The 25910-nt window shown below is 42.7% G+C and overlaps 2 protein-coding genes across 4 annotated transcripts in view; one reads left to right on the top strand and one right to left on the bottom strand.

Annotated features, from left to right (window-relative positions):
- Fez2 (fasciculation and elongation protein zeta 2) overlaps positions 1–15837 on the top strand; it is a 38510-nt gene extending 22673 nt beyond the window's left edge. The window contains exons 6-9 of one of the 2 annotated variants that reach the window (XM_034514463.2): positions 6907–6987; positions 9108–9183; positions 12267–12332; positions 14965–15837. In XM_034514463.2, coding sequence (XP_034370354.1) covers positions 6907–6987; positions 9108–9183; positions 12267–12332; positions 14965–14981 — 240 coding nt within the window. In that variant the 3' untranslated portion in view covers positions 14982–15837. The remainder of the gene's footprint in view (positions 1–6906; positions 6988–9107; positions 9184–12266; positions 12333–14964) is intronic. The other variant, XM_034514464.2, reaches the window with a different exon arrangement.
- Positions 15838–17092: 1255 nt separating this feature from the next.
- Crim1 (cysteine rich transmembrane BMP regulator 1) overlaps positions 17093–25910 on the bottom strand; it is a 175075-nt gene continuing 166257 nt past the window's right edge. For both annotated transcript variants that reach the window (XM_034513780.2, XM_034513782.2), the window contains 4 exons: positions 25610–25804; positions 23517–23639; positions 20837–21027; positions 17093–19591 (listed from right to left, as the gene is read on the bottom strand). In XM_034513780.2, coding sequence (XP_034369671.1) covers positions 19415–19591; positions 20837–21027; positions 23517–23639; positions 25610–25804 — 686 coding nt within the window. In that variant the 3' untranslated portion in view covers positions 17093–19414. The remainder of the gene's footprint in view (positions 19592–20836; positions 21028–23516; positions 23640–25609; positions 25805–25910) is intronic.

Genomic DNA, 25910 nt, shown 5'->3' with positions numbered 1-25910 from the left:
GACCTGGACTCATTTCCAGCACCCTTATTAGTTGGTTCACAGCCATTTCTAACTCTAGTTTATGGGATTTATTGGTCTTTTTGGCCTCCAAGGGCATTCCATGCATGTGGTGCACATTCATACATGCAGGCAAGATATTCATATGCATAAAATACAAAGAAATCTTTTCTAAAAGGTAGAGGAAAATATAATCTCAATTTGGGTTTGAATGGACAGGCCACAACATATAATTCACATAAAATGTTGTCCTCTGGCAGAGCAGCTAGTGCTTTTAACATGGAGCCATCTCTCCAGTCCTATTTCACTCTCTTTTGAATTTCCCAAACATAAGGATGTTAATGGCAGAAGAGCAAATGAGAATAAATACAAAAGTAGATGAAAAGCTTCCCTTAATTTTTTTTTTTTTTTTAACTTTTTTTTCTGACCCAGCTTTGGTACTATAAGCTGCTCTGCCTAGTTAGAGCCCCATGTGGGTTGGTTCAGATAGGCATAGAGCAGACACCCAGGCAGAAATAGCTCCAGTCTCCTGGTCTCCTTCTTAGCTTTGCTTTTTCCTGAGTTGGATATGTTCGTTGTTGTTGTTTGTTTGTAAAATTAGTTGAGCTGGTGAAATGCCCTACATAGAAAGAGTTGATGCAGAGAATTATAGAAAGTACTGAATAAACTCCAACATCTTGTCTGGTTCTTACTGCTTTTGAGTTTGCAGAAACTTTTCAAATCCTCTTTAGTGCTCAGAAAGACCGTCACAGCTTTAGCTGACTTCTAGGTCTTTTGTAGATTATTTTTTTCTGTGGTCTTCAGTCTGGTCTGCTATGGCCTTTAGTCAGGAGCCCAGTGTTCCTCAGTTATAATCTTATTTATATTTAGACAACTTGATGCAGTTTCTGCTGTTCTGGACAAATGTAAAAGTACGGCATGATTTCTTTTGGAGATGATGACTAGGTGCTACTCCAGCACCCCCTTTAAATGAAGAGAGTCAAGACTTTTGAAAAATATTTATCGTTTCTAAGTGCATTGCTGAGTTCTTCTTGTGCATTACTTTATTTTAAATGCACAACAGCCCCAGAAAGAATATTAACAATATTCTTATTGCCAAATCTTGAATAATAAATGTTAGGTCTATAAAGGCCTTAGCTTCTGCTCACAGAAATAGCAGGCACAGTGAGAAAGCACGGAGAGAGTTACCTAGAGCAGGTGGAGAATTCTCTAGAGGGAAGAGCCAGGAATGGCTTGGCCTTCCTTCCTTTTAGCCACGCAGGCAGGCTGTACTCGGGCTCAGAGCTCTACCTCCTTTCTTTATCTCTTAGATCTTGCTTACACTGTGTTTGTTGCTCCTGGTTTCATGTGAAGAAAGTTTCCAGAGAATGGATGCTTCTGAGATTCTTTATTCATACTCTTGCCAGGGAAGGAAATGGTCAGAGGCAACTGAATAGTTCATGTTACTGACAGCTCTGTGTTCTATGTCAAATAACCCCTTCCTTCCCCTGGCCTTGCCACAAGACTTTGGTATTTTGTTTGTAGCAAGGGCAACAATAAGACAAATACTGTAATGCTGAATCACCTTCCTGCCTATATAAGGGTTCATGCAAAACATTCCATTCCGAGCAGGGCATTTTGTGGAACTATGAACTCCTTCCTAAAGATGCCGCGGGAGATAGCAGAGAACCAGAACCTTCCCCACTGTGTCACTTTTGCATTGGGGCATTTGAATTTTCTGCTCTGTAAGTGGGAATGCTAAATTGAATGCAGGGAAAACTGGCTTCTGACACTCCTAGTATTTTCATTAATCTTAACAATTCATTTTAATTACAATATAACAGACCTCCAGCATTGTTCCTGTCTTTCAGTATTCATGGCCTTGAAACTTAGTGGCCAGTGCCTTGGCATGTCTGTGGCCCTCATTTTGAGAAATAATGAGCAGAGAAATGCCCCTTACTCCTTCTCCCTACTTTCTCCCTTTTCCTTCAAAATTTAGCTGTGGAAAGAATCCTTACTTTGGTCCAGGTTAGTACCATAACCACTAATAATACTGCCTCTGTTCTCCAGGTTGTAAGTGTAGCATTTCTTGGTGACATGATGCTTTTAAAAAGTCATTCTAATTTGTCTCTGAAGTTTTATCTTCTAAAATTCATTTTATCCAAAAAATGTGGTGTATTTTTTTTTAAAATTTGGTCTTGTATTGTTTTGTTTTTAACTGATGGAGCAATTGTGGGACAACTCTGTCCTTGGTCTGTGGAGTTCTCTCCAGTTCTTCCCACTCCTCACCTGGCTGTAGTCACTTACCTCTCTGACCTTCTGCTGCTCCTTTCTATCAGCCTGGGTGTTTAGGTGCTGGTTGCTAGTTGCTGCTTCTTTTACAAATCATACCATTGCAGTATTTTGCCTAACTTTGTTTATCTCATGTTGATTTTCTAGATTTGATTCCTTAGTTGAAATGTTCAGAACTCCATGCTTCAGTCTTTTATCAATAATTTTGTGTCCCATCATGCCACCATTCTTTGCTCACTCTTAGATGGCTTTTTTCTTTTGGGTCAATTTTCTTTGTCTCTTCTATGAAGCAGAGGCCTTGTTATATGGTAAAAATTTTCTAGACTCAGAGGGTCTTGGCTTCTGGTGTTAAGGGTGTCACACCCAGAGTGTAGCAGGTAAATATACAAGCCCTTCCTATGACCCAGGCTCTGGGAAAGTCACTGTGATGGAGAGATGCAGAAGTCCTTGTCTTTTTCTTGAAAACAAATTTGTTTCCTCATAAGGAAAGAAAGCCATGGAGGTAGACCATTGATGTGTCATCTGGTATGTTCTGTTGTCATCTTGGGTCAGTTACAGCCTATGGTTATGTGATGGTTGGTTTGTGTGTGCAGATTTGTGGTGTGTGTGTGTGTGTGTGTGTGTGTGTGTGTGTGTGTAGCTATGATTTGATTTGCCTTCTTAAAAAAATAACGTATCTTTTTGGTTGAGGTAATTTGTATATTAATAGTATATTTAAATCAGAAGTCCTTCAAATTATCTCTTGAACATCTTCATGGTAAAGACTCAGGCCTCAGTAGGCCAGTCATGGTGCTTACACCACACCATGGCAGAACTGGAAGACGACTCAGATCCCTTATTTGGAGTCTGGCTTTTTGCTGCCCAAGGTGGCATTACTTTTTTTTTTTTTTTTTCTGATTCCAGATACTTTTGACTGACACATGACTCCTGGATCTGTGTAAAAATCTGCACATGTTTTATCAGCATGAGTAGGAATCACTCTAGAACAGTGGTTCTCAGTCTGTGGGTTGTGGCCTCCTAGGGCTTGAACAACCCTTTCACAGGGGTTGCTAAGATCATCTGCATATACAATATTTACCTTATGATCCATAACAGTAGCACAATTACAGTCACGAAGTAGCAACAAATATAGTTTTATGGTTGGACTCACACCACATGAGGAAAGGGTCACAGCAGTAGGAAGGTTGAGAACCACTGCTATAGAGTCTTGTGGCTCAGCCTATCCCTTAGGTCCTCATGTGACAAAGACAAGGCTGTACTTTTAGGGACATAAATGTGTACATGATCTGACTGTTTTTGTTGAATTCATGAAAAATTGATTTAATCAGTCTCTCTGTACCCCCACCCCAGTCCATCTTTCTTCAGATATTGTGCCCTGTTTCTCCCATTAAAAATACTGTGAATGGCTGGGCACACACAGTAGCTTTTAGCATGTGGCTGTTGAGTTGATCCCTCCGAGACTAAAGGAGAATGGCTTGAGCCCAGGAGTTTGAGACTAGTTTCGACAGTCTTAGACACAGACAGACAGTCTCACACACACACACAGGTACACAGTGTGATAGATGAAAAACCAAAGTATAAATATGCAAAATGTCTAGAGATAGTACATGGGACAATGGGGTTGAAATTTTGAGAACACTAGGCAGTGGCAGTCAGATAGTTGACAATGAAGAATCTAGAGAAAAGGGCTGGGCAGTAGTGATTCATGGAAATCTCAGAGGGATCTGAAGTGTCTTGAACATCAGTGTCAAAGAAGATGACTCTGGGAATGTGTGTTGAAGATTTCATCACTAAGACACCAATAGAAAAGAGGCCGGGAATGAGGGAGGGGGAAACCTGTGACTGCATGTTTCCTGGGAGGCTGCTGTTCTCAGCCACAGCTGTTAGTTTCTGGTTTCTGTGTTGTGTTCTTTCTCCTTCTCATTCAGATCCCTCAGATGCCCGCCCCCCCTCCCCAATGAATATTTGTATACATCCCTACATCCCTAGAGTCTCTTAACTGTCTATTTAGAGCACATTTTGCAGTGGGCACAGTGAGCTAGAATCTTGCCATCTGCCACATTTGCCACATTGCTTCTCTGGCTTGGCTGTTGGCTGGTGAGTGCCTAGGGGTTGGGGGCCCTTGGCTTGTGGCTACAGGCTCAAGCACAGCAGTGGTTCCCTGAGAAACTTGAACTTCAGCTTCTTCTTTAGCATCAGTGGGTGGTTTTGTGTTTTCTAGCTTGTTCTGATTTCCTGGGGTTGTTGTTTTACTTCTTTCTACCAGGCTAGAATTCTGATGGCATGAACGTCGTCTCTCACAAACAGCCAAGTTTCTTATAGTTGAGATAGTCCAGCGGTGTTAACATCTGTGTGCTTAAGAAGGAAAACTGAAATTGCATATGTATCTTCTGAATGTGCATTGACCTTCTTTTTTGTTTCTTCTTCTCCTTCAGTGATTCTAATTAGTTCTTTGACTGGGAAATTAAGCTAATGAATTTGGACTTTCCAAATAGTTTTCTTGTGTGAGTTCTGACTTCTTTATCCAGCTGAGGTTTTCCCAAGTCTGCATCTTGCTTTATCGTTTCCTCAGATAATGGAGCCAGGTAATACAGACTGAAAACAAGCATTCTTTCTTGTTCCTTTTCAAGGGAATTTATTTAACTAATGAGCTGACTTGTTTACTTGAAAATCATCTTTATTGCTGGCTTTGGAGCCTGTGATGTCATCTCTTTGAATAACCTGTTTTACAAACAAGAAACAAAATATAAAATGGTTGTGTGTGAAGACTGCAGAAATAGTTATGTTACGTAGGTTTTTCTTGTAAAAGCCATCTCCTCCAGCCAAAGTAATACTTATATTCTCAGCAGGGTAAGGAACCATAAGTCTCTTGGCCAGGTCATTGATTCTCGCCAACGCTGTGCATGGGTCTGGGTCTGGAAAAGGTGGGGCAGGAGGGTGATGGAGAAGGAGGGGCATGCCGAACAACTCCCACAAGGCCAGTGTGGCTGGGCTTACATTTCCAGCAGTACAGTTGGTTGACTGGTGAGTCTGGGCCAGCTAGTAGTCTGCTTCTTCAGGGTAGCCCTTTTTGTATTTCTCAGCTCTTTGTTAATCAGGATTTCTTTATACTCTTGACATTTATTGAGGGCCTCAGAGGGTACTCATACATAATTGAATTTGTCCATATTTACTGTATTAAAAGTTAAAACTAATAAAAGATTAATTCATTCAAAATCTCAAAGTTAAATGATTTGTTCTTAAATAAATGGTAAATTTTCCTAGAATATAACTTTAAAGGTTGGTTAGATAGATGTCACTGGCATTTTTTTGTCAGTCTTGTTGATATAGCTGAAGGACAGGAGCCTCAGCTCTGCCTCTGCGTCCAGACTGCTCTTTGGAATATTAACTGTGCATTGTGATAGTCTGAGTGAACTGGAGTGGTATATATGGCTAAGTACATGATACACTTGAAAGAAATTGTATGAAGCCTAACACTGTGCATGCTTAATCAGAATAGTAATTTAAAAGTAAGACAAGCCATATTATTATCTTAATAATATTAAGATAAGTTTGACTTCATGTACCTCTAGATTTTCAGTGTCTCTCAGATTGTGCCTGGGCCACACTGTGAGATCACTAGGCCTAATGTCTACATTGTCTGAGAGCAGAGAGCATTTCTGTGCCTTCCTGAGGACCTGGAGAAGACCTTGAAGTTCACTCCTTCAGCATGTTTACTGGTTCAACTTTCCCCCTAAAATTCCAGGGAAAGGCACCATCCGGTGACTCAGACTACGACTTCCTCCTCGGGAGCCTTGCCTTGGGTTAGTCATGCTGTAAGAATCTCTGCTGCCTTTGATTCAGCTGCTAGATAGGTGCCAGCATGCCTCTCGATGATGCGTGTGACTGCAGGCTGGTTACAAATCAAGATAAGTCACCAAAGGGAAGAGACAGTCTCACTTGAGTGCAGCGAGTGAATTCTAGGAAGTCTTAGAGGTTGTTGGGAGAAATAAGCCGCAATTGTTTTCTAGAAACACAGTGGATACGTTTTTCGGTGGTCTCAGCTGGTAAAGTGGGATCCATTCTTCTCCCCAGGAAGCATATGCCATGTTCCCATTCACATTTTCGGCAGCAAGGCAATGGCAGGTGCCGGGAGAGTGAGTGGGAGTAGTCGGTAGTCTGAGTAGCAGTATGTTCATCTGCCAAATGTCAGGTTCATCTTCCCCAAACTGATGGTGGAAAGATATAAACTTCAGCTCAGAACAGGCAAGTTGCGAAAGATTAAGCTTTCAAACTTCCGATAAAATGTAGACAAGCAGTATCCAAAGGTTTCTTAAGAATTATTCAGTAAACTTTTTAATAAAATAAGGATACAGCTGACATTTACAACAGATTGGAACAAATCTATTAGTTACAGCAGGAAGGCTCTCCGTGGGTACAGTAGCCTACAGTTGGTTTTGCATTGGACTCACACAGGAATGGAAGTGATAGCCGTTTCTAAACAGCATGATTCTGTCTGCTTTACGAGAATGAGTAACCGTGGCATTTTCTAACTGCTTGTCTGTTGGGCACAGAAAGTCATCACGGAACATTCCACTAATAGTCTCTGAACTTCTCTCTCTGTCCTGTTCTTCCTGGGCCATGTACTGCCGCCTTTAGCGCTTCAGCATGGAAGGGATCTCAAATGTCATTCAGAATGGCCTCCGCCACACCTTTGGAAACTCAGGTGGAGAGAAACAGGTGCTCCATTCTCCTTATTTTCCTCACCCTCTGCTTGTTCCTTTGCTCTGTGAGGGCCCTGAAAGTTGGCACTTTTACTAATTTAGTAAGGGCATGGCTGAGGGGAAAAGTGTAGGTTTATTCTGTGTGAACAGTAATGAACAGAATCTCCCTTTGGGGGAAAAGTGTTTAGATTGGACAAAAGGCTAATTGCATCCTTAAGCAGGTTTCAAGGCCCTAGTTCTCATGCCCACCTTTAACAAGTAGATATTAATATCCTGACGTAATGGCTTGCATGTTCGTGAAAACAACTGAACTGGGACATGATAGATTGCTGTTAAAAATTTAGCAAAGAAGATCTCATTTTAAGGAGAATGTGGTCAGTGCTTGTTACCTTTGAGATTAGAGTCTTAGGTAAAAAATTTGCAGAGAGCGGATTTTACCTCTTTTATCTGAAGTTGAGCATATTGTATAGTGAGCCAGCTCAGTTGTCAGCCAAGTGAGGAGTAAGACATCACGGATACAGAATTATATGCTGTGAGACTGCATAGTCAGATGTGTAGCAACTTGGTTTATATTTAGAGTTTTGCATAGTTCAAAGGAGGATCACAAACATGGGAATGTATATATTGGTGAATGTATTTGAAATTATCTTTCATTATTTGAAAATTCTGTCTGACTAAGACACTCTTATAGGCGAGGCCATGCCAGTGTAAGATGTAGGCAGTTTATCAAAAGAACCAAATGCCCAGAGCTTCTTCAGAAGGGTTAGGTTTTTGTGTATCACTCAAGAGGGGAACGAATTGGTATTAAAGAGGGCAGCTCCACACTGACATTCACAGCTGATAGGGAGGCTCCTTGGGGATGGGTGAGTTCTAGTGGTTATTCTGTGCCCCTTGCCTACCTCAATCTGCAAGATGGAAAAATAACCTTCAGATTGACCCGGCTCATGAGGAGGCTGCCACATGGGCCAAGATGTAGATTCCTGGTGCTTCTTCACATTGCTTGATACCATGAGTAAAAGCTCAGGTGAGCACATCATTGGCATTTATGGGATTTTTTTTTTTAATAAAGAAACATACTTGGCTGTACCATTGAGCCTTACCTGGAGGATGTGGGGCTCTGAGATTTTAAGAAGTTTTGACCAGCTCATTTTTACTATTGTCTGGGCTCCAGGCCCAATTATTGTTTGTTTAGCAACTTTCTTTATCTTAATATTTTAGTTATTTATAGAATCATACAGTCTGTGGGGATTAGGAACAGAAAGGGGGTTGAGAATGAATTTGGAGAAGCTCAAGGTCAGGATAGGACACCGACTTTCTATGTGAGCCTTTGCAAACTGCTCTAAACTGTAGAATAGAAGGTTCTAGACAGTTGTTTCTGGAACATACTTTTATGAGATTTTTTTTTTCCTTTTGTTTTTTTAAACCCAAGTGTGATACTCATGAGCCTTTAGAGGAAGTGAATTGGCTGGACAATTTATCACAAATTCAGAGATTATTTTTATCATTCACCTTTTTGGCCATTTCTTCTCAATTATCTCTAATATCTAAGTCCATTTATATGTGCTTACACAATCACTTAACATATTAATTATGTTTCAGTAATTGTTTGGGAAGTGAGTCTTTGTTATCAGTGTCTGGAAGAAGTTGGTTTGTGTTCTGAACATTGTCATGTTATTCAAGTTGACTGTTGTTTTCAGCCGTAATAAGAATGATCTGAAAGGGGATGATTTGATGGCCAGCGATTATTATTTGTATAGTATTGTTAAGACTGTGCTGTTAGTTTAATGACTGTTTTGAAACTGTTGAAAACCATGCAAGGAGAGTGCTAGATAAGACTCCACATTAAAAATGAGCAAGTAAGCCAGGCGTCCTCAGACCTCACCCTGTGAAGTGGTCAGTGACTGAGCTGTAGGAAGGCCCTTACTTATGTTGATGGGAGACTTAAACACAGCAGGTAGAGTTGGGGAGGAAAATGGGCCCCAGCAAGAAAGGCTCAGACTGTGGGGACGGCTGCCTGTGCCCCTGCGCTCACCTCCAGAGCAGCCCTGCTTTTGTTAGAATGTAGACCTAGGGAGTATGTTGCTCTGAACGTAAATTCATTCAGGCCTGAATGATCTTTTTCTTTTAATTTGACAGTATCTGACGACAGTCATCCCTTACGAGAAGAAGAATGGCCCACCATCTGTTGAAGATCTTCAAATATTAACAAAAAGTGAGCAAAGACAAATTTAGATAACTTATGGTTTGACTTTTGCTGATTCCTGAACTCTTGGTTTCATTTCTGAGTTTTATTTTTGTTTATTTTGTCAGTGTAGGTTGGTAAATGATGGGTGCTGTCCTTTATTCTTATGGCAGTGAAATAAATAACTAGAATATCAAATGTAGTGCTGACTCCAGCGTTGTTGAATTAGACCTCTTAATCTTTGAAATATTTGTAAGCTAATGTTTTTTTTTAGAAAACATGTAAGTTGAGTCTCCATGATCATGCATGAGAGCATGTCTGTCTGTCACCGAATGAAAATACTTCATGGCTCTTTTGTGACTTGCTGACTGACTAGGAGAGCAATAGATACATAGGGTAACACCCACCTTCTCGGGACACGGAAGCAGAGATAGTGTCTGTAGGACTGTCACAAGTCAGCAGTGAGACTTTAAGAGCATACATTTCAATAAGCATTGCTAGGGTCTTCCGGGGCCAGGCTATTCTCTGAGCGCTTTAGGTACATTAATGAATGAAGCAGACAGACACTGCACCTGTATGTGGGGGTAACTTTAAAATGATTTGTGAGATTAATAAATATAAGCAGTATTGAGTATGCCTTAGAAAAGTCAGAAACAGCCACAGAAACCTGGTAACTATCCTCAGGGATATTCTTGGAAGTCACTTTCTCTCTCTTGGTAGCAATGGAATATTATGATAAAAACATTTTTCAATTTATCCTATAGTAAATAAATTATGTCTGATTTGGAGCAAGTCACAATCAGCCTGATATGGGCTGGAGAGATAGCTCATTGGTTAAGAACACTGGCTGCTCTGCCAGAGGACCCAGGCTCAATTTCCAGCACCCACATGGCAGCTCTCAACTGTTTGTAAGTCTAATTTCAGGAGATCTGATGTCCTCTTCTGGCCTCCACAGACACACATATATATATATACAGATAGACGTGTAGGCAAAACACCCTTATACCAAACAAACACACACACAGACACAGTTGTCCAAATTTCATAAAGAAAGTGGAAGGATTGAACCTCAGCTCTGTGGCTCACATATGTAAACCATCACCAAGGAGGCAGAAGTAGAGGATTGCCCTGAGATCCTGAGATCTGACCATCCTGGGCTACACAGAATGAGACTCTGTCTCAGAAGAAACAAACAAAATACAAAGGATTGTATTTGTTGATATTCTAATTGTAAATTTTATAATTTCTTATTAGAACGAAGTGAACATGTGTCACGTGGGTGGATACTGATAGTGGCAGGAGGCCTAAGGGGAACAAGCAGCTTCCTCTTAGCCACTCTCTGCCTGCCAACCTTGGTAGTTTACACTTTTCATGGTGAGCAATCCATGAAAAGTCTTATATTCAGGTATAGGTAAGCCGTGTGATAGCAGTCAGTGTAAGATGAAGTGAGAGCTTAGCTGGGTGGGTGGTCAGCCCTCTCATTTTCAGCAAGATCTTGCAAATTTGTGTGTGTCCAAGATCACTTAAGATAGGTTAGTTAAAGGCCTGAGTCTCTTAATTCTTGGGCAACTGCACCCTTAATGACCCCAGCTCCTGGAATGTGACTTTATAAAGAAGTTAAAAAAAAAAAAAAAAGGCTGAAGGTGGAAATGCTGAGCCGAACGGTTGTCTACAGAAGGGAAATAAACACTGCTCAGAGAGCTGCAGCTACCGAGCTCGGGAGCTGCAGCTCGGGATGAGACCGTCATTGTGGTTCATATCTAGAACAGTCTTAGGTCATATTTTCCTAGACGGACACAGTTTTTTGGGATCTCTGAGCATCTTTGGGTGACAGAATGATGTCCACTCTAAGACAGACAGCTCTGATGATTCTGTGATGGAGACATTTGGGTGCACTGGGGCCTCAGCTGTCACCATAGAGGAAAAGCCATCTATGCATGTGGCTTCCGTCATGAAAGCTGTGGGAAGGGAGTCATAGGCGTGCTGATAATAGTAGTCGTGAGAGTTACGTTAGCTCTTCATGGTTAACTCTAGTCCCTGTACGTCGTCTGCACATAATGAGAAGCTGGATCCTCATTAAGAAGCCTCCGAGATGGACCTAATTATTATCCTCACGCTATGGATGAGGAGCTTAGTACACAGGGTGGTAAAGTACCGTATGCATAATTAGAGAAGTGGTGGAGCCAGGGTTAAAAGCCCCAGAGGGCTGATTTGACAGTTACACTGTGTGGACTTCTCATACATCCAGGGGAAACATAACTATGAAGGTACAGTTGTGCATTTGTCTCTTCCTAGGTGGTTTAGATTAAAAACCAAGACTTAAAACATGATGCTGAGTGGCTGGTGTTTCAATTTTGGTATTCACCAAGAACATATAGCATTAGGCTGGTGGGCAGGTGTACCTCACTGTTAACACACAGTCTGGTATGCATGAAGCCCTGGGCTTGATCCCAGCAAAATAATTAAATATCCCAGCAATATCACACACATACACACACACACACACACACACACACACACACACACACATACACACACACACACAGACACATACACAGACACACATACACACACACACACACACACACACGACACAAAACCTCTTTTTTGAAGATGATTCCTTATCTTCTTCCCTAGCAAAGAAGGTGTTCAGAGCTTAGACACTGGGAGCTGCCTTCTAGGCCTTTTGTCATTGATCTTTAAGTATTTTCACTAAATCTTACTAGTCTAGTGTTTGGAGAGTACAGTGACATCTCCCCTTTCTCCATTAGGTCCTCCCTTCTAAGGATCTGTGAGGGTAACAGAGCTCATCAAAGTGTACACTGGACTGTCCTTCACTTCCCAGCATTCACTGGAGCAAAGCAGATGCTCCATGAATGGCCCATAACCCTTTCCTGCCTCCAGTGCTTGGCAATGTTGAACCAGGGAAATGATTCCCACGTCCACACTGAGCCTTCACTGTATTCTCTTATCTAGAAAAGATTCTGTGATTTGTGTGAATCAGTTACACTGTGTCATTCATTAGTATTGAGGCTACAACTGTGAAATGAAATGAAACGTAACTTTTGATCTGAGCCCTAAGTTATTGCCCTTGTCTTTTTCTTGTTTGGCAGTTCTGCATGCCATGAAGGAGGACAGTGAGAAAGTTCCAAGCTTGTTAACCGACTACATACTGAAAGGTGAGTTGTTAACCAAGTGTATATTGAGAGGTGAGTTGTTAACCGACTGTATACTGAGAGGTGAGTTGTTAACCGACTGTATACTGAGAGGTGAGTTGTTAACCGACTGTATACTGAGAGGTGAGTTGTTAACCGACTGTATGCTGAGAGGTGAGTTGTTAACCGACTGTATACTGAGAGGTGAGTTGTTAACCGACTGTATGCTGAGAGGTGGGTTGTTAACTGACTGTATACTGAGAGGTGAGCTCTGTGGCGCTCTGGAAGCAGTGGCTGAGGGGCTGTGCTTACTCAGTAGATGTGTTGTCTTGTTGACATAAAAAGCACACACAGCTTTGTTAATTCTCAGTGATGTTAGGAAGGCAAGTGATATGTACTTGCTATTAGCGTGCTACAGAATCTGGCTTCTGTTTGAGATCCTAAGCTGGAAAGTTCCAGAACTCAACGGTGAACACCTACTGGAGCAGGAATTAAGAATGTGTTAAAAAGACACTGGGCTCTGGGCGTGGTAACAGACACCTTTAATCTTAGTTTTTAGAGCAGAGGAAGGTAGATATCTGAGTTTATCCCAATCTGGTCTACATGGAGAGTTCCAGGCCAGCCAGGAGGTACACAGTGAGACACTGTCTCAAAAGATAAAATAAAAATAAATAAATAAATATACAAAACTTAGTGACATTGACCGCTCATTTTAATTATCTGATATGGAGATGTTGGTCCTAGGAGGCTTGGGAAGGGTGGACTCTAGTCACCTTGAGGGCAGTAGAAAAGGAAGGACAGATGTGCCAGGGTGGACAGTGGAACAGAGATGAGACTACGGCTTCAGGTAGAGAAGGGGAGGGAAAGCTAGGAGTTCTCAGTGGTTAGCCGTGGGCCCTAAGTATTCGAGCACGCTATCTGGACCACACAGGCTGCAGATACTGAGGAGAGAAAAGAAGACAGAAGATCGTGGGCCTCCTTTTGCCAAGAGCAAAAGTCCAAATGGTGCCTCCTCAGTTGAAGGGACCAGAGAGCTCACCCAGTTATAGAAAAAGTGAGTGCTGTTCAGTGGGCTTATTGCTAAAGGTAGCATTTGTTTATGAATCAGATTTGAATATTGTGTAGTTGACTGGACTCAGAGAACAAGCACTTTGCAGTACTGTCTGCTTTGGCTTTTCTCTTTCACCAGTTAGCAGGAGAGAAGAATGTTCTGACTTCTGAGACATTTGCTGTCTCTGATGGGCATTTTATTCAGCTATAGTTTGATAACATGGAAAGGGCCCACAGTGAATGATACAGCAGTATCACTCCTAGAGACTTGACATGGAAAACAGCAGCCAGCCATTTGCCAGCAATCAACATCTTTTTAGAAAACATTTTTTGTTTCCTGACGGATGGCCTTTTCTCCCTGTTGAATTAATGATTTCTTTTGTGCCTGACATCTTTGTTTGCGTTTGTGTTGTGCTAGCATTGCTGTGAAAGCTGGGTGGCTCTGAGGTTTGTTCTAGACATGAAACAGAAAGGAGACGAGACCGTAGATCTAGAGGGTGCTGCCAGTTTAGCCAGGCAGTGGCTTCAGAAGGATGTTCTGGCCTGGGGAACAGAGCTCTGTGAGCTGCAAATATCAGAGCCTCTGGCCTGCATCGCACAGGCTGGGGATCTTTACTTTGAAAACCTGGGGCCTTACTGTAAGTCTTGTTCTCCCACTTGGGAGAGAGGCAGGTGTCTCCTTCCTTGGCCTGTGCCTCCCACTCTGGCCCGGCTGTCGTGGAGCCCTGCCTGGCGGCCTGTGCCTGTTCCTTGCATGTGTGTGCTTCTGTCTCTGTCTGATGCTGTGAAGACTGGGTAGAAAAGCACCCAGAACTCAGACTCCCCCAGTGGTGCTTTCGTCTAGAACAAGGCAGAGGGAACGGAGTGTGGAGGTGTTCAGGGCTTGGTGGAAGTGCCAGGGTGGGCTTGTGGGTAATAAAAGGCTCTTTTCTACCCCGCCTGTCAGCTGTTGCTTCTCTTGGGGACCAGTAATCAAACACTGTGTGGGAGGGGTTGTTGCTCAGAGTGGACAGTGATGTGCTTTCTCCTGTGGCTTAGCTGGCCCTCTGACTGTCCTAACCCCGTGGCTTAGCTGTGTAAAAATACCTCCCTACTTTTAATGCAAGGGTGAGAAGTGAGAGGACTTGAAGTGACCCCATTTGGCCAAATGGGTGCTGGTGGGCAAATGCAATCCTCACTTAATTACCACCCTCCTGCCACTGCTGACTCCAGTAATAAGTCCCTGGGCCAGTGTGCCTGCCACTGTCCAGCCCAACAGGGAAATGGGAGTGTGCACTCTCGCACCGTTGACTTCCCAGGGGCCTGTGCTGTTACAGGACTTACGATATGGGGCTGGAGCAATGAGCTTATAGCTCGTATGCTACCCCAAGAGACATGGCCTTTAGGTGTTTCATTTCTGGAAAATTCTAACTACTGTGACTTAGAAAACTTCTCATTGTTGGTGTTAAAGTCTTTTAAAGTTGCTATTACAGATCCTTGCATTAGTATGCAGTCTTCATTATGCAGTGGCACTTTTCATATACATATACAATGTATATACCATTTCATGTTTAATCCGGGTGTATGCAGGAGATACATTTCCACCTGTTTCTTTTCTTTATTGTAGTTCTATGTCCGACATAGAGCAGCGTACGGTGGGAGCCGCTTCCCCTTCTGTGGACTCCAGGCTTGATGATCTATGGTGTTACTCTGGAACATGCTGTCACGAGTCCCAGCTTTTGGAGACCCAGCACACTTGAACTTGGATTTGCAATTCAGTATTAATAGATCATGACTTCACTAATCTATCATATTATAGCACCATGAGAGCTACGGTACTCTCGGATTCTGGAGATAGGTTTTGGTAAATGTAACCGTTGTGAACTGGTTTCTAAGTTAACAGAGTCAAGGAGAGGGACATGAACTATGCATGCTGTTATGTGTTTGACAGTGTGGCTGTTAGGTTTTGAATTCCTCCATCTGAACTGCACTGAAGAACTAGATTAAAGCACCGGGAGATCCACCTGTAGCTGTTCTTCAGGGAGGGTGAGAATCAGTGTTTTAGAGCATCTTCAGAATATTACCTGCCAGTATTGTCCAGTAACACTGAACTTCAGCGTGGCTGCTCTGAAGCAGGGCCACTACCTGCACTGCTTTTGCCTGATTGTGGACGCCGGACACTGTTGGAAACTGATTTTTGTAATTGCTGCCTGATTTACCATTGTTGGCATGCAAGCCATTAGGATGCCATTCAGAATCATTATGAGCGTTGGGTCTGTCTGTCCTCTGAAGAAGTGTGTTTGGGAAGGGGTTCATGCCTCTGAGGTGCTGAAGGAGCTACTGAGGTACTGCCTTTTCTCATGGGTGTGTCCAGTTTTATTTACACCTGTGTGCTTTTCTAGAACAAGCTGCTCATGGCTGCAACACTAATCATGAACACTTTTTTTTGCCAGTTTCAGTCAAGTCAGTGGCATTTAATAAAATTACATCATACTTAGGAGTCTTGGGATTCTGTTTGGCTTTGTGCTCACAGCGCCGTTCCTGGGCTTGATGTTGAATTCACTACTAAAGTGCGCTCATCGGGGAGGCGCGCATCGGCTTAGGACGCTGAAGTGGAAAAGCAACCTTTCCGGATCATACTCCACTGCTGTGGAGCACCAGGCCGTCTTCCTCTTCAGCTGGACACTGGATCCAGAGAGCTGAGGCGGCCTCCTCCCCCCAGTGAGTCTAGTTAAGACTCTTTCCCACCTTAGAGTTTCATGTGTAGGCTGTCTACACTCCCTGCCCCAGCCAGTGAGATGCCCGCCAGGTTCATGCCTGCTGGCATTTGGCATCAGCTGTTCCTAGGAGACTGGACTTCAGTGCCCTGTTAGTGGAGACGCAGGACTATTTGCCAGGTCCCTTTGAATTGCTGAAGACATGGTGTTAATAATTTAACAAATGGATTAGAGTAGAATTTGTAGTGTGCCTCAGACTAAGGAAAGGACCCCTGACCTGCTTATGGCTCCTTCTGGAGTGTCTGCTTGTCTCTACCGAGTCAGTTCTCTTTAAATGGGTTCCCTAATTTTGTTTTATAAACACCTTATTTTTCAGTAGTAAACGGCTTAGTATGCTCCACAAAACAAAAACTAACCCTGCCATGACATAGTGCTGATGGGTTAAGCACCCAGGTCTTAAATCCAAAGCTTCAAAATCTGAAAGTTTTCGAGCACCGACAGGATACTCTAGGTGTCATGTGCAAGGTTGTGCAGCTGGTGTCCTAGGGGCAGGTCTCAATCAGTGTTACTTAAATTACCCAGAGACTAGGTCTAAAAGGTGTATCTGTAAAACACAAACACTTTTCTTATCTAGGTCCCATCTCTAAGATATCTATCCCTGTATATGGAAATATTCTAAAACCCAAGGAGGTCTGGTGTTTTCAGTGCTTTGGAAAAGGGATAGTCAGTCTATTGGATGGATGAGCGCCTTCTCACGGCTGACAGCAGGCGGGGGCAGCACTCCTGTGCAGTGCAGTCTAAGGACAACCTTCTGCAGGAGGCCATGGGGACAGGCCACTTGCTGAGGGACACCCAGGCTTCCCATCGAGGCTGGAGGTGTGCTGACCAGGTCGCACTGGGAGACCACTGTGTTTTCACCCTGGACTTTCTGAAGCACCTGGTTTTGAGTTAGTGTTTGTTTGCTGCAGAAAGCCAGGACGTAAGCCAACCCTTCCCAGCTTTGCTTTACGAAAACAAGACAAAACACAGTGACAGAACTCTGGTGCACTCCAAGTGCTATATGCCCGGTTTATTCTTCAGGAAATTATATTTGTTTTTCTTTTACAAGAGCACAACAGGAACCAAAGTAAAAGAGTAATAGATACAGCACTCAGGATAAATCATATCTTTAAAATAATAAAAAAAATTTACACCTTGCCCTAGATCCTGTTAGTATTTTCATATGGGCATGATTGAAAAAAAAACAAAAAGCAAGCATTTACAATTTTCTTGATAAAGTTCTTTTTTTTTTTTTTCTTATGCCAGGAATGGATAAATTGTCAACAAAATTTTATACTAATCAGGCTGATGTAAATCTATCTCAGTAACATTATATCATTAACAAATTTATTTTGGAAATAGATAAAAATATTGCCCCTTGATAATAAATCTTTTTTTCCTTTGATGCAAACAGCTAGAACACCTTTTTCTTTTTGATATTCTAAGACAAAAAAATGGTTAATCTTCAGATTAATAAATTAGGTCATTATAATAATAAATTAATTTTTTTTTAAGTTCAGCAACCTCTGTCCAAGTATTTACAACAATACTTGAAAGTTCCTTTACAAAACAGAACATATTTTCTTTTCACATTAAGCATACTGGGTATCCGTGTCTTTCACAACAAGCATTTTTAAAGGAAAATCAATGCACGAGTGGGTCATTAGTATAAAAGTGCTAAGAGCTGTTTGAAAAGTTAACACTATAGCATACAGTCAGTTATATCTGAGGCAAGCTACAACAAACTTCCAGCTTACTGTGGACAATATTCCAGTAGTTGCTTCAAACAGTTGTTTGAAAAAAAAAAAATCCAGGAGCTGATTAGTGATGCAGATACAAAGCTGACATCAGTGTCTCTGACCAGTGAGCAAATTGGAAACCAGGTGAAAGAAAATCCAAATGAAGAAGAAAAAAATTTAATAAAGGAATATCCTTTCCATAGCACGTGAAATGCTGGTTGCTCCAAGTGTGTACGTACACACACACACACACACACACACACACACACACACACCCCTTTTCTTTGCAATTAAACTGCAGGTAAATTAGATCATGTTATTCAAAAAATCCTAAGTAATCAGAAGCATTGCTATGGAATGCCTGTTTATCTGCCTTTGTTCTGGTTAAAATCTCATAAAAATACATTCAACAGGAAAACATAAATTGTATGTGTATAAATATATATGTATATATATTATATACACATGCACACAAATACTCTTGTTTTTGAAGCATAAGATAGTTACATAAATATTCCTATAATTGCTAAAGTTTAAAGAGGCATCTTTTTTTTTGAGCTTCAACAAAGGTGCTTGAATAATATACAATTAAAATGAAGTAGTTTCTATTTTGTAGAATCAGTATATAATAAGGAAATAAAAATCCCAAACAGTCCTTTTTTTTTCTTTTTCAAAAGTTTCTTCTTAAGCTAGAGCTTCAACAAAACTATGAACAACCAATGATATAACAGAAGAAAACAACAACGAACAATGAAGTGTAGCCCCTGGAAACGGCTGGTGTCCTTCGCCGGTGCCCTTCCTGTCACGTAGCAAGCAAAGCTCCAGTGCTCAGGTCAAGAAGTGACCTCGTTCCTACTCATCTGCTGTCTCTACTAGGAACTGGCTGGTTGGCATGGAAGAAAACAGAAGCAGCAAAAAGAGTAACTGTATACATCCTTAAGAACCCACTTTCGAGAAATGTTGCTATCCATTTCCCTGGCTTCCTCACTGCCCACTGCAGCTGTGACTGTATAGAAGAGAAACTTGTGGCTTTAGACCTGGGATGGCTATCAAAAGTTCTGATGCGCTTGTCTGGTGGTATGGCAGCTGGGTTGCAAGGCCTTTTGTTTTCCTGCTTGTTCAGGCCCGACCTTTGCAGCAACCGACAGTCTTGAGAGTAACAGGAAAAAAAAAATTCCTCTGGGCCATGGATTGCTTTTATTTTTACTGGCTTTCTCCCCGAGCCAAGCTGACCAATTTTTTTTTACTTCCCAACACTACCCTCCCGACCCATTTCCCCCACCAAACTCTCCGTCCCCACCCCCAAATGTCTCTACAGCTATCTTACAAGCAAATATACTTTAGCAAGTTTTAAAACTTTGGTTCTATGAAAACATGTGGTCAGTTATCTTGAGGCCAAGTGGGAATGCTTGTTCTGCACAGTGCTGTAGACAGAGCCCATCCCAGTCCAGCCCTTAGTGCTGGACACCAAGTCACAATCCGATACAATACACTAAGCAAGTGCGCAAATCCTAGTTTACTTTAAAGAGCAGATTTTGTTGTTCTCTGTCTTTCGGGACCTCATCCGTGCTTCTGCCTGTGTTCACACTGTTTGGTAGAAGTTGTCTGCCTGTAGATGGTTCTGTTTCTGCATGCTGTAGAAGCCACTGAATCGTGCATCTGGTTCGGCAATTCTTAGCATTCTCTGGGAACTGTCCACCTGGACCCGAGTGCCTTTCTTGCAGTCCACAGATACCAGCTGATTATTCAAGGAAGAAGGCTGTTCAGTGAGAGATGGGAGGAAAGGCCACAAAGAATTAGCTTATTTCTATATGCCAAAGGAACAGAAACACAGACCCAAATCAGTTGATACAATGGTTTCACCATTTGATGATGGCTAGTGTCCATGGGGCATGGTGTCTTATTGCAGCTGTACCTATAATGTTCATTAGTGAGATGACACAGTAACCATTTCCAAATCCTTGGCTGCAGGCTTCATTTAAGAGGGTTGGAAATTGGTGGAGGACGCTAGGCAGGCAGATTTCAAAGCAAAATAGTGATTTCTACACATTCATGTTGCTTGAGGATGGTCTCACAGGTTGGGTCAGTTTCTGTCTGTACCCTGCCAGCTCATGCCTTTATTACAGAGTGTCTGTCCCCAGCTTCGGAGAGTTGGCAACTGTGCCTTTCCTTACTCAGCACCATGTTGTGATCTTATCATGTGTTAAGCATAAAAGCTGTGCCCATGCATATTTGTCGTGTGCATGCAGTACGCGCGCGCGCGCACACACACACACACACACACACACACCAAACAGAAAATTTATTTGTAAGGGGGAGCCCACTATGCCACGGTCGGGGGAAGTCAGATGAAATATGCAGGCTGACTGATTTAGAAACCTAAACCCAAAAGGTAGAACTAGAGCTGGAACCTGCTTACTTCCTTAATATACCTTTTTCTTCCCATTAAACCGGGTCCTTTGATTAAACCAGAAACACTTCTTTTATCCCTTGGTGAGAAGTTGCCTGTGGACCTTTCATTGTGTCATTTCAGGGTCTTTGTGCTGTCCTGTTCGCCCCACCCTCTCTGCGAGTTTGTGCTAGATCTACCTGACATCTTTTCACCCTCATTCTTTTCACGGTTTCTTTCTCTTCCCAGTCAAAGTCTCAAAGTGACGAGAAACAGCAGATGACCAACTTGTGGCTTCAAATATAAATGGTAATTAGGACTCACCCCAGCAGATATCAGCTCCTTTAAACAGATTAAAAGCATATCCAAGAAGTTGGGTCCGTGAGAAGTCAGGACTCACTAACAACTGGGTGACAGGTTTTACCCAGTGTTCAACCCAGCCCTGGGCAAGTATTATAAGTTTGCTTGCTACAGCTTGATAAGTACTTGATGTTAAGAATAGCAGAATAAGAATGGCATTGCCTAATATAAAAGCTATTAAGAAAGTGTAGGGAAACAGGAGAGTAAGCTCGCTTATTCATCATGCATCCACTGTTCACCACACTCAAATGGTACCTTGGTTGGTGTCCGGTACCAGCATAGCAGTGGTATCCACTGCTTCTTCTGGTTGATGAGCAGGAAAGCTATTATGATGGACAGGCATATTATTATGGGAACCACAACGGAGACAATGGAGTCCAGCGATGAGTCCTCGCTTGGACGCAGCCTGTTATTTTCTCTGTAATCCACCTGGAGGTGACCCATATCTACAAGAGAAGAAACAAGCACTTAGTCCTCCAACCAGAATTTTAGAGGATTATTTTAATTCCACTGCAAATACAGATCAGCAGCTTGGTTTTACTACTTCCCGGTACTCTGGGCTAAAAACATGATTAGAGTCTAAGGTTGAGCCAAAGAGAGCTGGCAGAGAAGAAAGTAGGAAAGTACTTAGAGGGTAAATAGGATTAAGAGAAAACTTGCAACAAAAATTAAAAACGAGGGTAAGAATGTTACTGATTGGGCAAGAAGATATTTCCTGCAGCTAATTAGGAGATTATAAAACACTGGATAGACGTTAAAGTGATTAAAATTAGACAACTTAAACATGTTTCTTACTAACATTAAAACATCTCACTTACTATGAATATATGTTATATATTATAGTGGGTATATATTATTAATGTATGTGTTTGTGTGTGTGTGTTAAGATTTTTGTAGGGCAGCAAACAGAACGTTTTCAAAGAACAGAAAGATACTCTTTCTTAAGAACTATTGTTCCCTCTGTGCTTCTACTATGATTCATTAGGGCAAACTCTACTTACAGAGACCAGAACAAAGTGTGTAGTAGAAGCTCGGTTTAATTAGATCAGACATGAGATAGTTGATAGTCTAGTTTGTTAAGTTCTGAGCAAAAATGCTTGCTTTTAATAAATTTGTTGAAAAAATACCTTCTTGCCCTGACAAATCATAGTAGAAGCACAGGGGGAACACTAGTTCTTAAGAAAGAGTATCTTTCTGTTCTTTTAAAATGTTCTGTGGGCTGGTGAGATGGCTCAGCTAGTGGAGTGAGGACAAGCCTGATAACCAGAGCCAGGTCCCCAGAATTCATATAAATGTGGCACGAGAGAACTGACCTCAAACTTCTTTGACCTCCACATGCACATACCATACACAAACACAAATTAATAACATTACAAAAATACTCTAAAAATGAAGGTCGCATAGCTCGAGGTGTAACAATCAGTACTCGTTACCTACTATGCTCAAAGACCTTGGTTTGACCTCCGGTACTGCAAAAACCAAAGCAAAACCACAAATGAGTTGGAGAGATAACAGAAAAGGTACTACTTTCTGAAGCTTTAATGTTACTTTCTTCCAAATCAACCATTCCAGTCAGATATCAGGGGCCAGTGAGTGAAACACAGAGGACATACTGACCGTCCTGGAAACTCGGTTTACAAAGCACAGCTCTGTGGTATTAGGGCTGTGGCTCCAGTGCTGTGTGTACACAGAGGAGAAAAAAGATTGGAAAGGAATGCATCTTCTCAGTCCAGTCAGTAACATTCAATAGGAAGAGAAAAAAGGAATATCATGAAGGAAAACACCTACAACAAAAGGCATTTTGTTGATGGGTTAGGTTTTAAATACAAAACAACTAAAAGAAGGACTGTTCTCCCATATTCCAAGTGATACCAGGACTGGGTTCAAGTCTATACGGCAGCTGTGAAGACTGGGGAAGTCAAATGAAGAACACACCCTAGCGAAGAACAGACAGGTCTTTACACACTTACATCTTTCTGTTCTGTCGGGCAGCACACCATGAAAAGTTAACTTTGAGCTTCCCTGGACTCAAAGACAACCCCAGAGATACAAATCATCTACACCTTTCAGATTAAAACGAAATGAATTACCAAGAAGAAGTGTTTATTTTCTACTCTGGGACTTTTAACAACTGCTATGTAATGGATAGATCCCCAGAAGACTACAGTTGGTGAGGCTGCTTTCGTACCTGGATCTCAGAGTCTCTAACAAGGGAATATACACTGACTGAGTGAATGAACATACAATGCTAACTGTATTTCCAGTCAGAGTCGGAACCCTGGGTACTGGAGTTTGGCTCTGTGGTCATCTGGCTTGAACCAAAGATGATGTTTATAATGTCTAAAGTAACACGATCATTAATCTCTTGCACAAAAGACATCACTCCTTCCAAAAGAAACATAAAAAACTGCACAATGACTTTGAAAGCATGTTTGGAGTCAACAGGAGGCAGTGCTGAGCCAGGGCTTAACATGAATTTAGACTCGTCTCCTTTAAGAGAAGTATCGAGAGAAGTCAGCCAGGCTTTGCTCATAGCTAACAAGAAACAAACTCACCTGTTTAGTGTATACAATTGAAAGGAAGAAAGGAATGAAATGAATCTGTAGAAACTGGCTCTGTAATAAACTTAAAAGTCTCATGAGGTGACCACCCAGAAGAGGGATGCTGCCTGCCCCAGGGGCAGTGAGGAGCTTTCTTCCTCTGCTACGTGTATACGAGCCTACAGGACCAGGATGGGCATATTTATCCAATGTTCTACAGATGCGTTTGACTGACGTTGAGGTGTTTAGTACATTTCAGCCATGGTCTTCCCCACAGCAGTTACTGACCTTTCATGAGCCATTTGAAAACATGGCATTTTTTTTTCTTTTAAAATCAGAAATAAACAAAGCAGATCACAAGACAGGCCAGCTCTCAAGTGCCGTCCATGTTTTACCTCTAGGGAGATGGATGATGTCATTTTCACTTGGGGTGGGCCACATGGGAACCTCCAGGTCAATCTCGCCACGATGATTTTTCTTCTCAATGGGTACATTGGTTGGCTCTGGCACATACATTTCTAAAAGAAGAAAGCATTTTATCTGAGAGATGGTGGGAGGAGAGCTGCTTATTGTTGGTGTCAATATACTTGATCTAAATAGAGCCTTCAATTCAATGTCATTTGACCCAGGGGATGAATGACTCCCTCTCCCCCATTTCCGTGCCTCACACCAGTAGCTTTAGTGGTGGAGGAAGCATTTCCCACAGTGTTAGGAGGAACAGAGACTTTTCTACTCTACCAGCCTTTTCTTGGGCCAAATGTTGGCTTCATAGTTTTGTGTGCGTCGGAGCGACACTGGCATCTGTCTCCAGGTTTGGTTCTTCATGTATACCACCCCATCAACCTCATGACCTTGACCTTGGCATGACCTTGGCTATTCAAGTGAGACATCTGCTCAAAACTGAACCTCCCCACCCCTTCGAAGGTCAAATATAAACTCATTAGACATCCAAGGCCCTGAACATCTTAGGCACCATTTATCTCTCCCACCTGCTTCTAAAACTCATTCGCTCTAGGGTCACTGGCTGGACTTTTCCTATTTTGGGGTCTCTGGATAGAAGACTTCTTCATTCCAACTAAGAGAGACCATTCGACCTTTAAAGTCCTGCTCAAATCCTTTTTCTGTGAAGCATTTCAGAGCCACGGCTGCTTCACTGTGAAACTTTGCTTAGGAGCTCAGCCCGTGTGGCCTGTACCAAGAGTTGTACGGTCATTGCCTCCAATGTCCCCCACCTCCTGTCTGAAATACTGAAGTCCTTCTTCCCACGATGGTTAAAATAAACTTGTTTTTGCCCCTAATTTCTGGTGGGTGGTCAGTTGAGGAGGGACTGGGAAAGCAAACAGAGAAGGAACGCCAGGGACAAGGGAAGAAGACAAGAGAGAGTCGGTGACCCTGAAGCCAAATGCAGACTGCTTCAGGTAGGAAGGTCCACGCAGCGGCGGCAGCAGCAGCAGCAAGTGTCACTGTTCACCCAGCATCATGCGAGCTGGGAAGGACTCGTACGTTTACTATGGATAGTTTCAGAAGCTTCAGAGCATTTTCAGAAATGCTCAGATAGGGTTGTGTGCAGAAGACCCAACAAAGGACCAGCAAAGTTCAATGCAGCACTGTCTAACTGCCCCACTTGCAAATAGCAGTCCAGCTGTATTTCTAAATCGACACAGCTCCCAGATCACTGTCCTGTACACAACAAGCTTCTTAACACAATGCCGCAAGGGAAACAGGAACCTCAAGGTGAGGCTGCAAAGGCTCCTGGCTCACTGTGGGCCTCACTTAGAGTGAGAGCCTACGTGTGGTCCAGGCTGCCTGGGGAGTCTCTGGTGTGCACAGGATCCGATTGGGAACACTGCCCAGAGGCTGTCCCGGTGAAGGCTAAGGCCTCGCAGTTCTGGGATTAGGGCAAGGGATAAAGGAGCTGTTTTGGCAGGAGGCACAGCGAAAGAAAACTAGAAGATTGGGGGTGGGGTCTGGGCAGCTGTGGGGACTTGGTTTGAAAGGGAGAGGTTGAGTAAGGCAGCTGATGTGAGGGAGGGAGGGAGGGAGAAGAATGGGAGGAGACATGACATGACAGAGGGTGTGCTCCGTGGTTACGTCACACGTGGGAGGGTTCAGCTGAGGGGCTGGAAAAAGACTACAGATCACGGTGGAGTAGGGGGCTCAAACTGCTGAGCTAAAAAACCAATGATCCAGTTCCATCTTCTTTAATTGCAAATATTCCATTTCTGTTGTGATATACATTCACGTCATATACCCTTGTGTGTTTGATCTGAGTCTTTTTCCCTTGGCTGGTCCAACACTGCACTAAACCTATGCTATTCTAACGGAGCCAGTTCCCTTAATGGGTGGCTGTACCCCACTTTATGGGTAGAGTATGCAAATTAGGAGAGGTACAGCCTTTATCTACATGGCCACAGTTCTGAGGACCCTGAGGACTTTGTGTAGGAGCATTTCAACCGGGCTGACCACAACAGGATGATGGTTTAGATACCTGGGCACATTGGGCAGCAACTCCCTTCTACCTTGATGGGCTCGGCACAGGGTAATGGTGGGCAGCTGACAGTTGAGCAGAGGGTCTGGCCTTGCAGGCAGTAGCAGTGTGTGCAGCTGTCAATGTCCCACCGTTCCTCGTCAGCATAGGTCTTCCCGCTGAAGTGACACACCACTTTCTTTGGAATTGTGTCTTCTAGTGAAAAAGAGGACATGGTGAGAGTGACTGAGGGACCATCAGGGTATCTCAGGCAATTGCAGGATGGTTGATGATCTCCAGAATCTGATGAACCATTTTCCTC

This window comes from Arvicanthis niloticus, chromosome 11, assembly GCF_011762505.2.
Source record: "Arvicanthis niloticus isolate mArvNil1 chromosome 11, mArvNil1.pat.X, whole genome shotgun sequence".
NCBI lineage: Eukaryota > Metazoa > Chordata > Mammalia > Rodentia > Muridae > Arvicanthis > Arvicanthis niloticus.
Note: the sequence above shows the minus strand (reverse complement) of the source record. Positions and strands in the feature narration are given on the sequence as shown.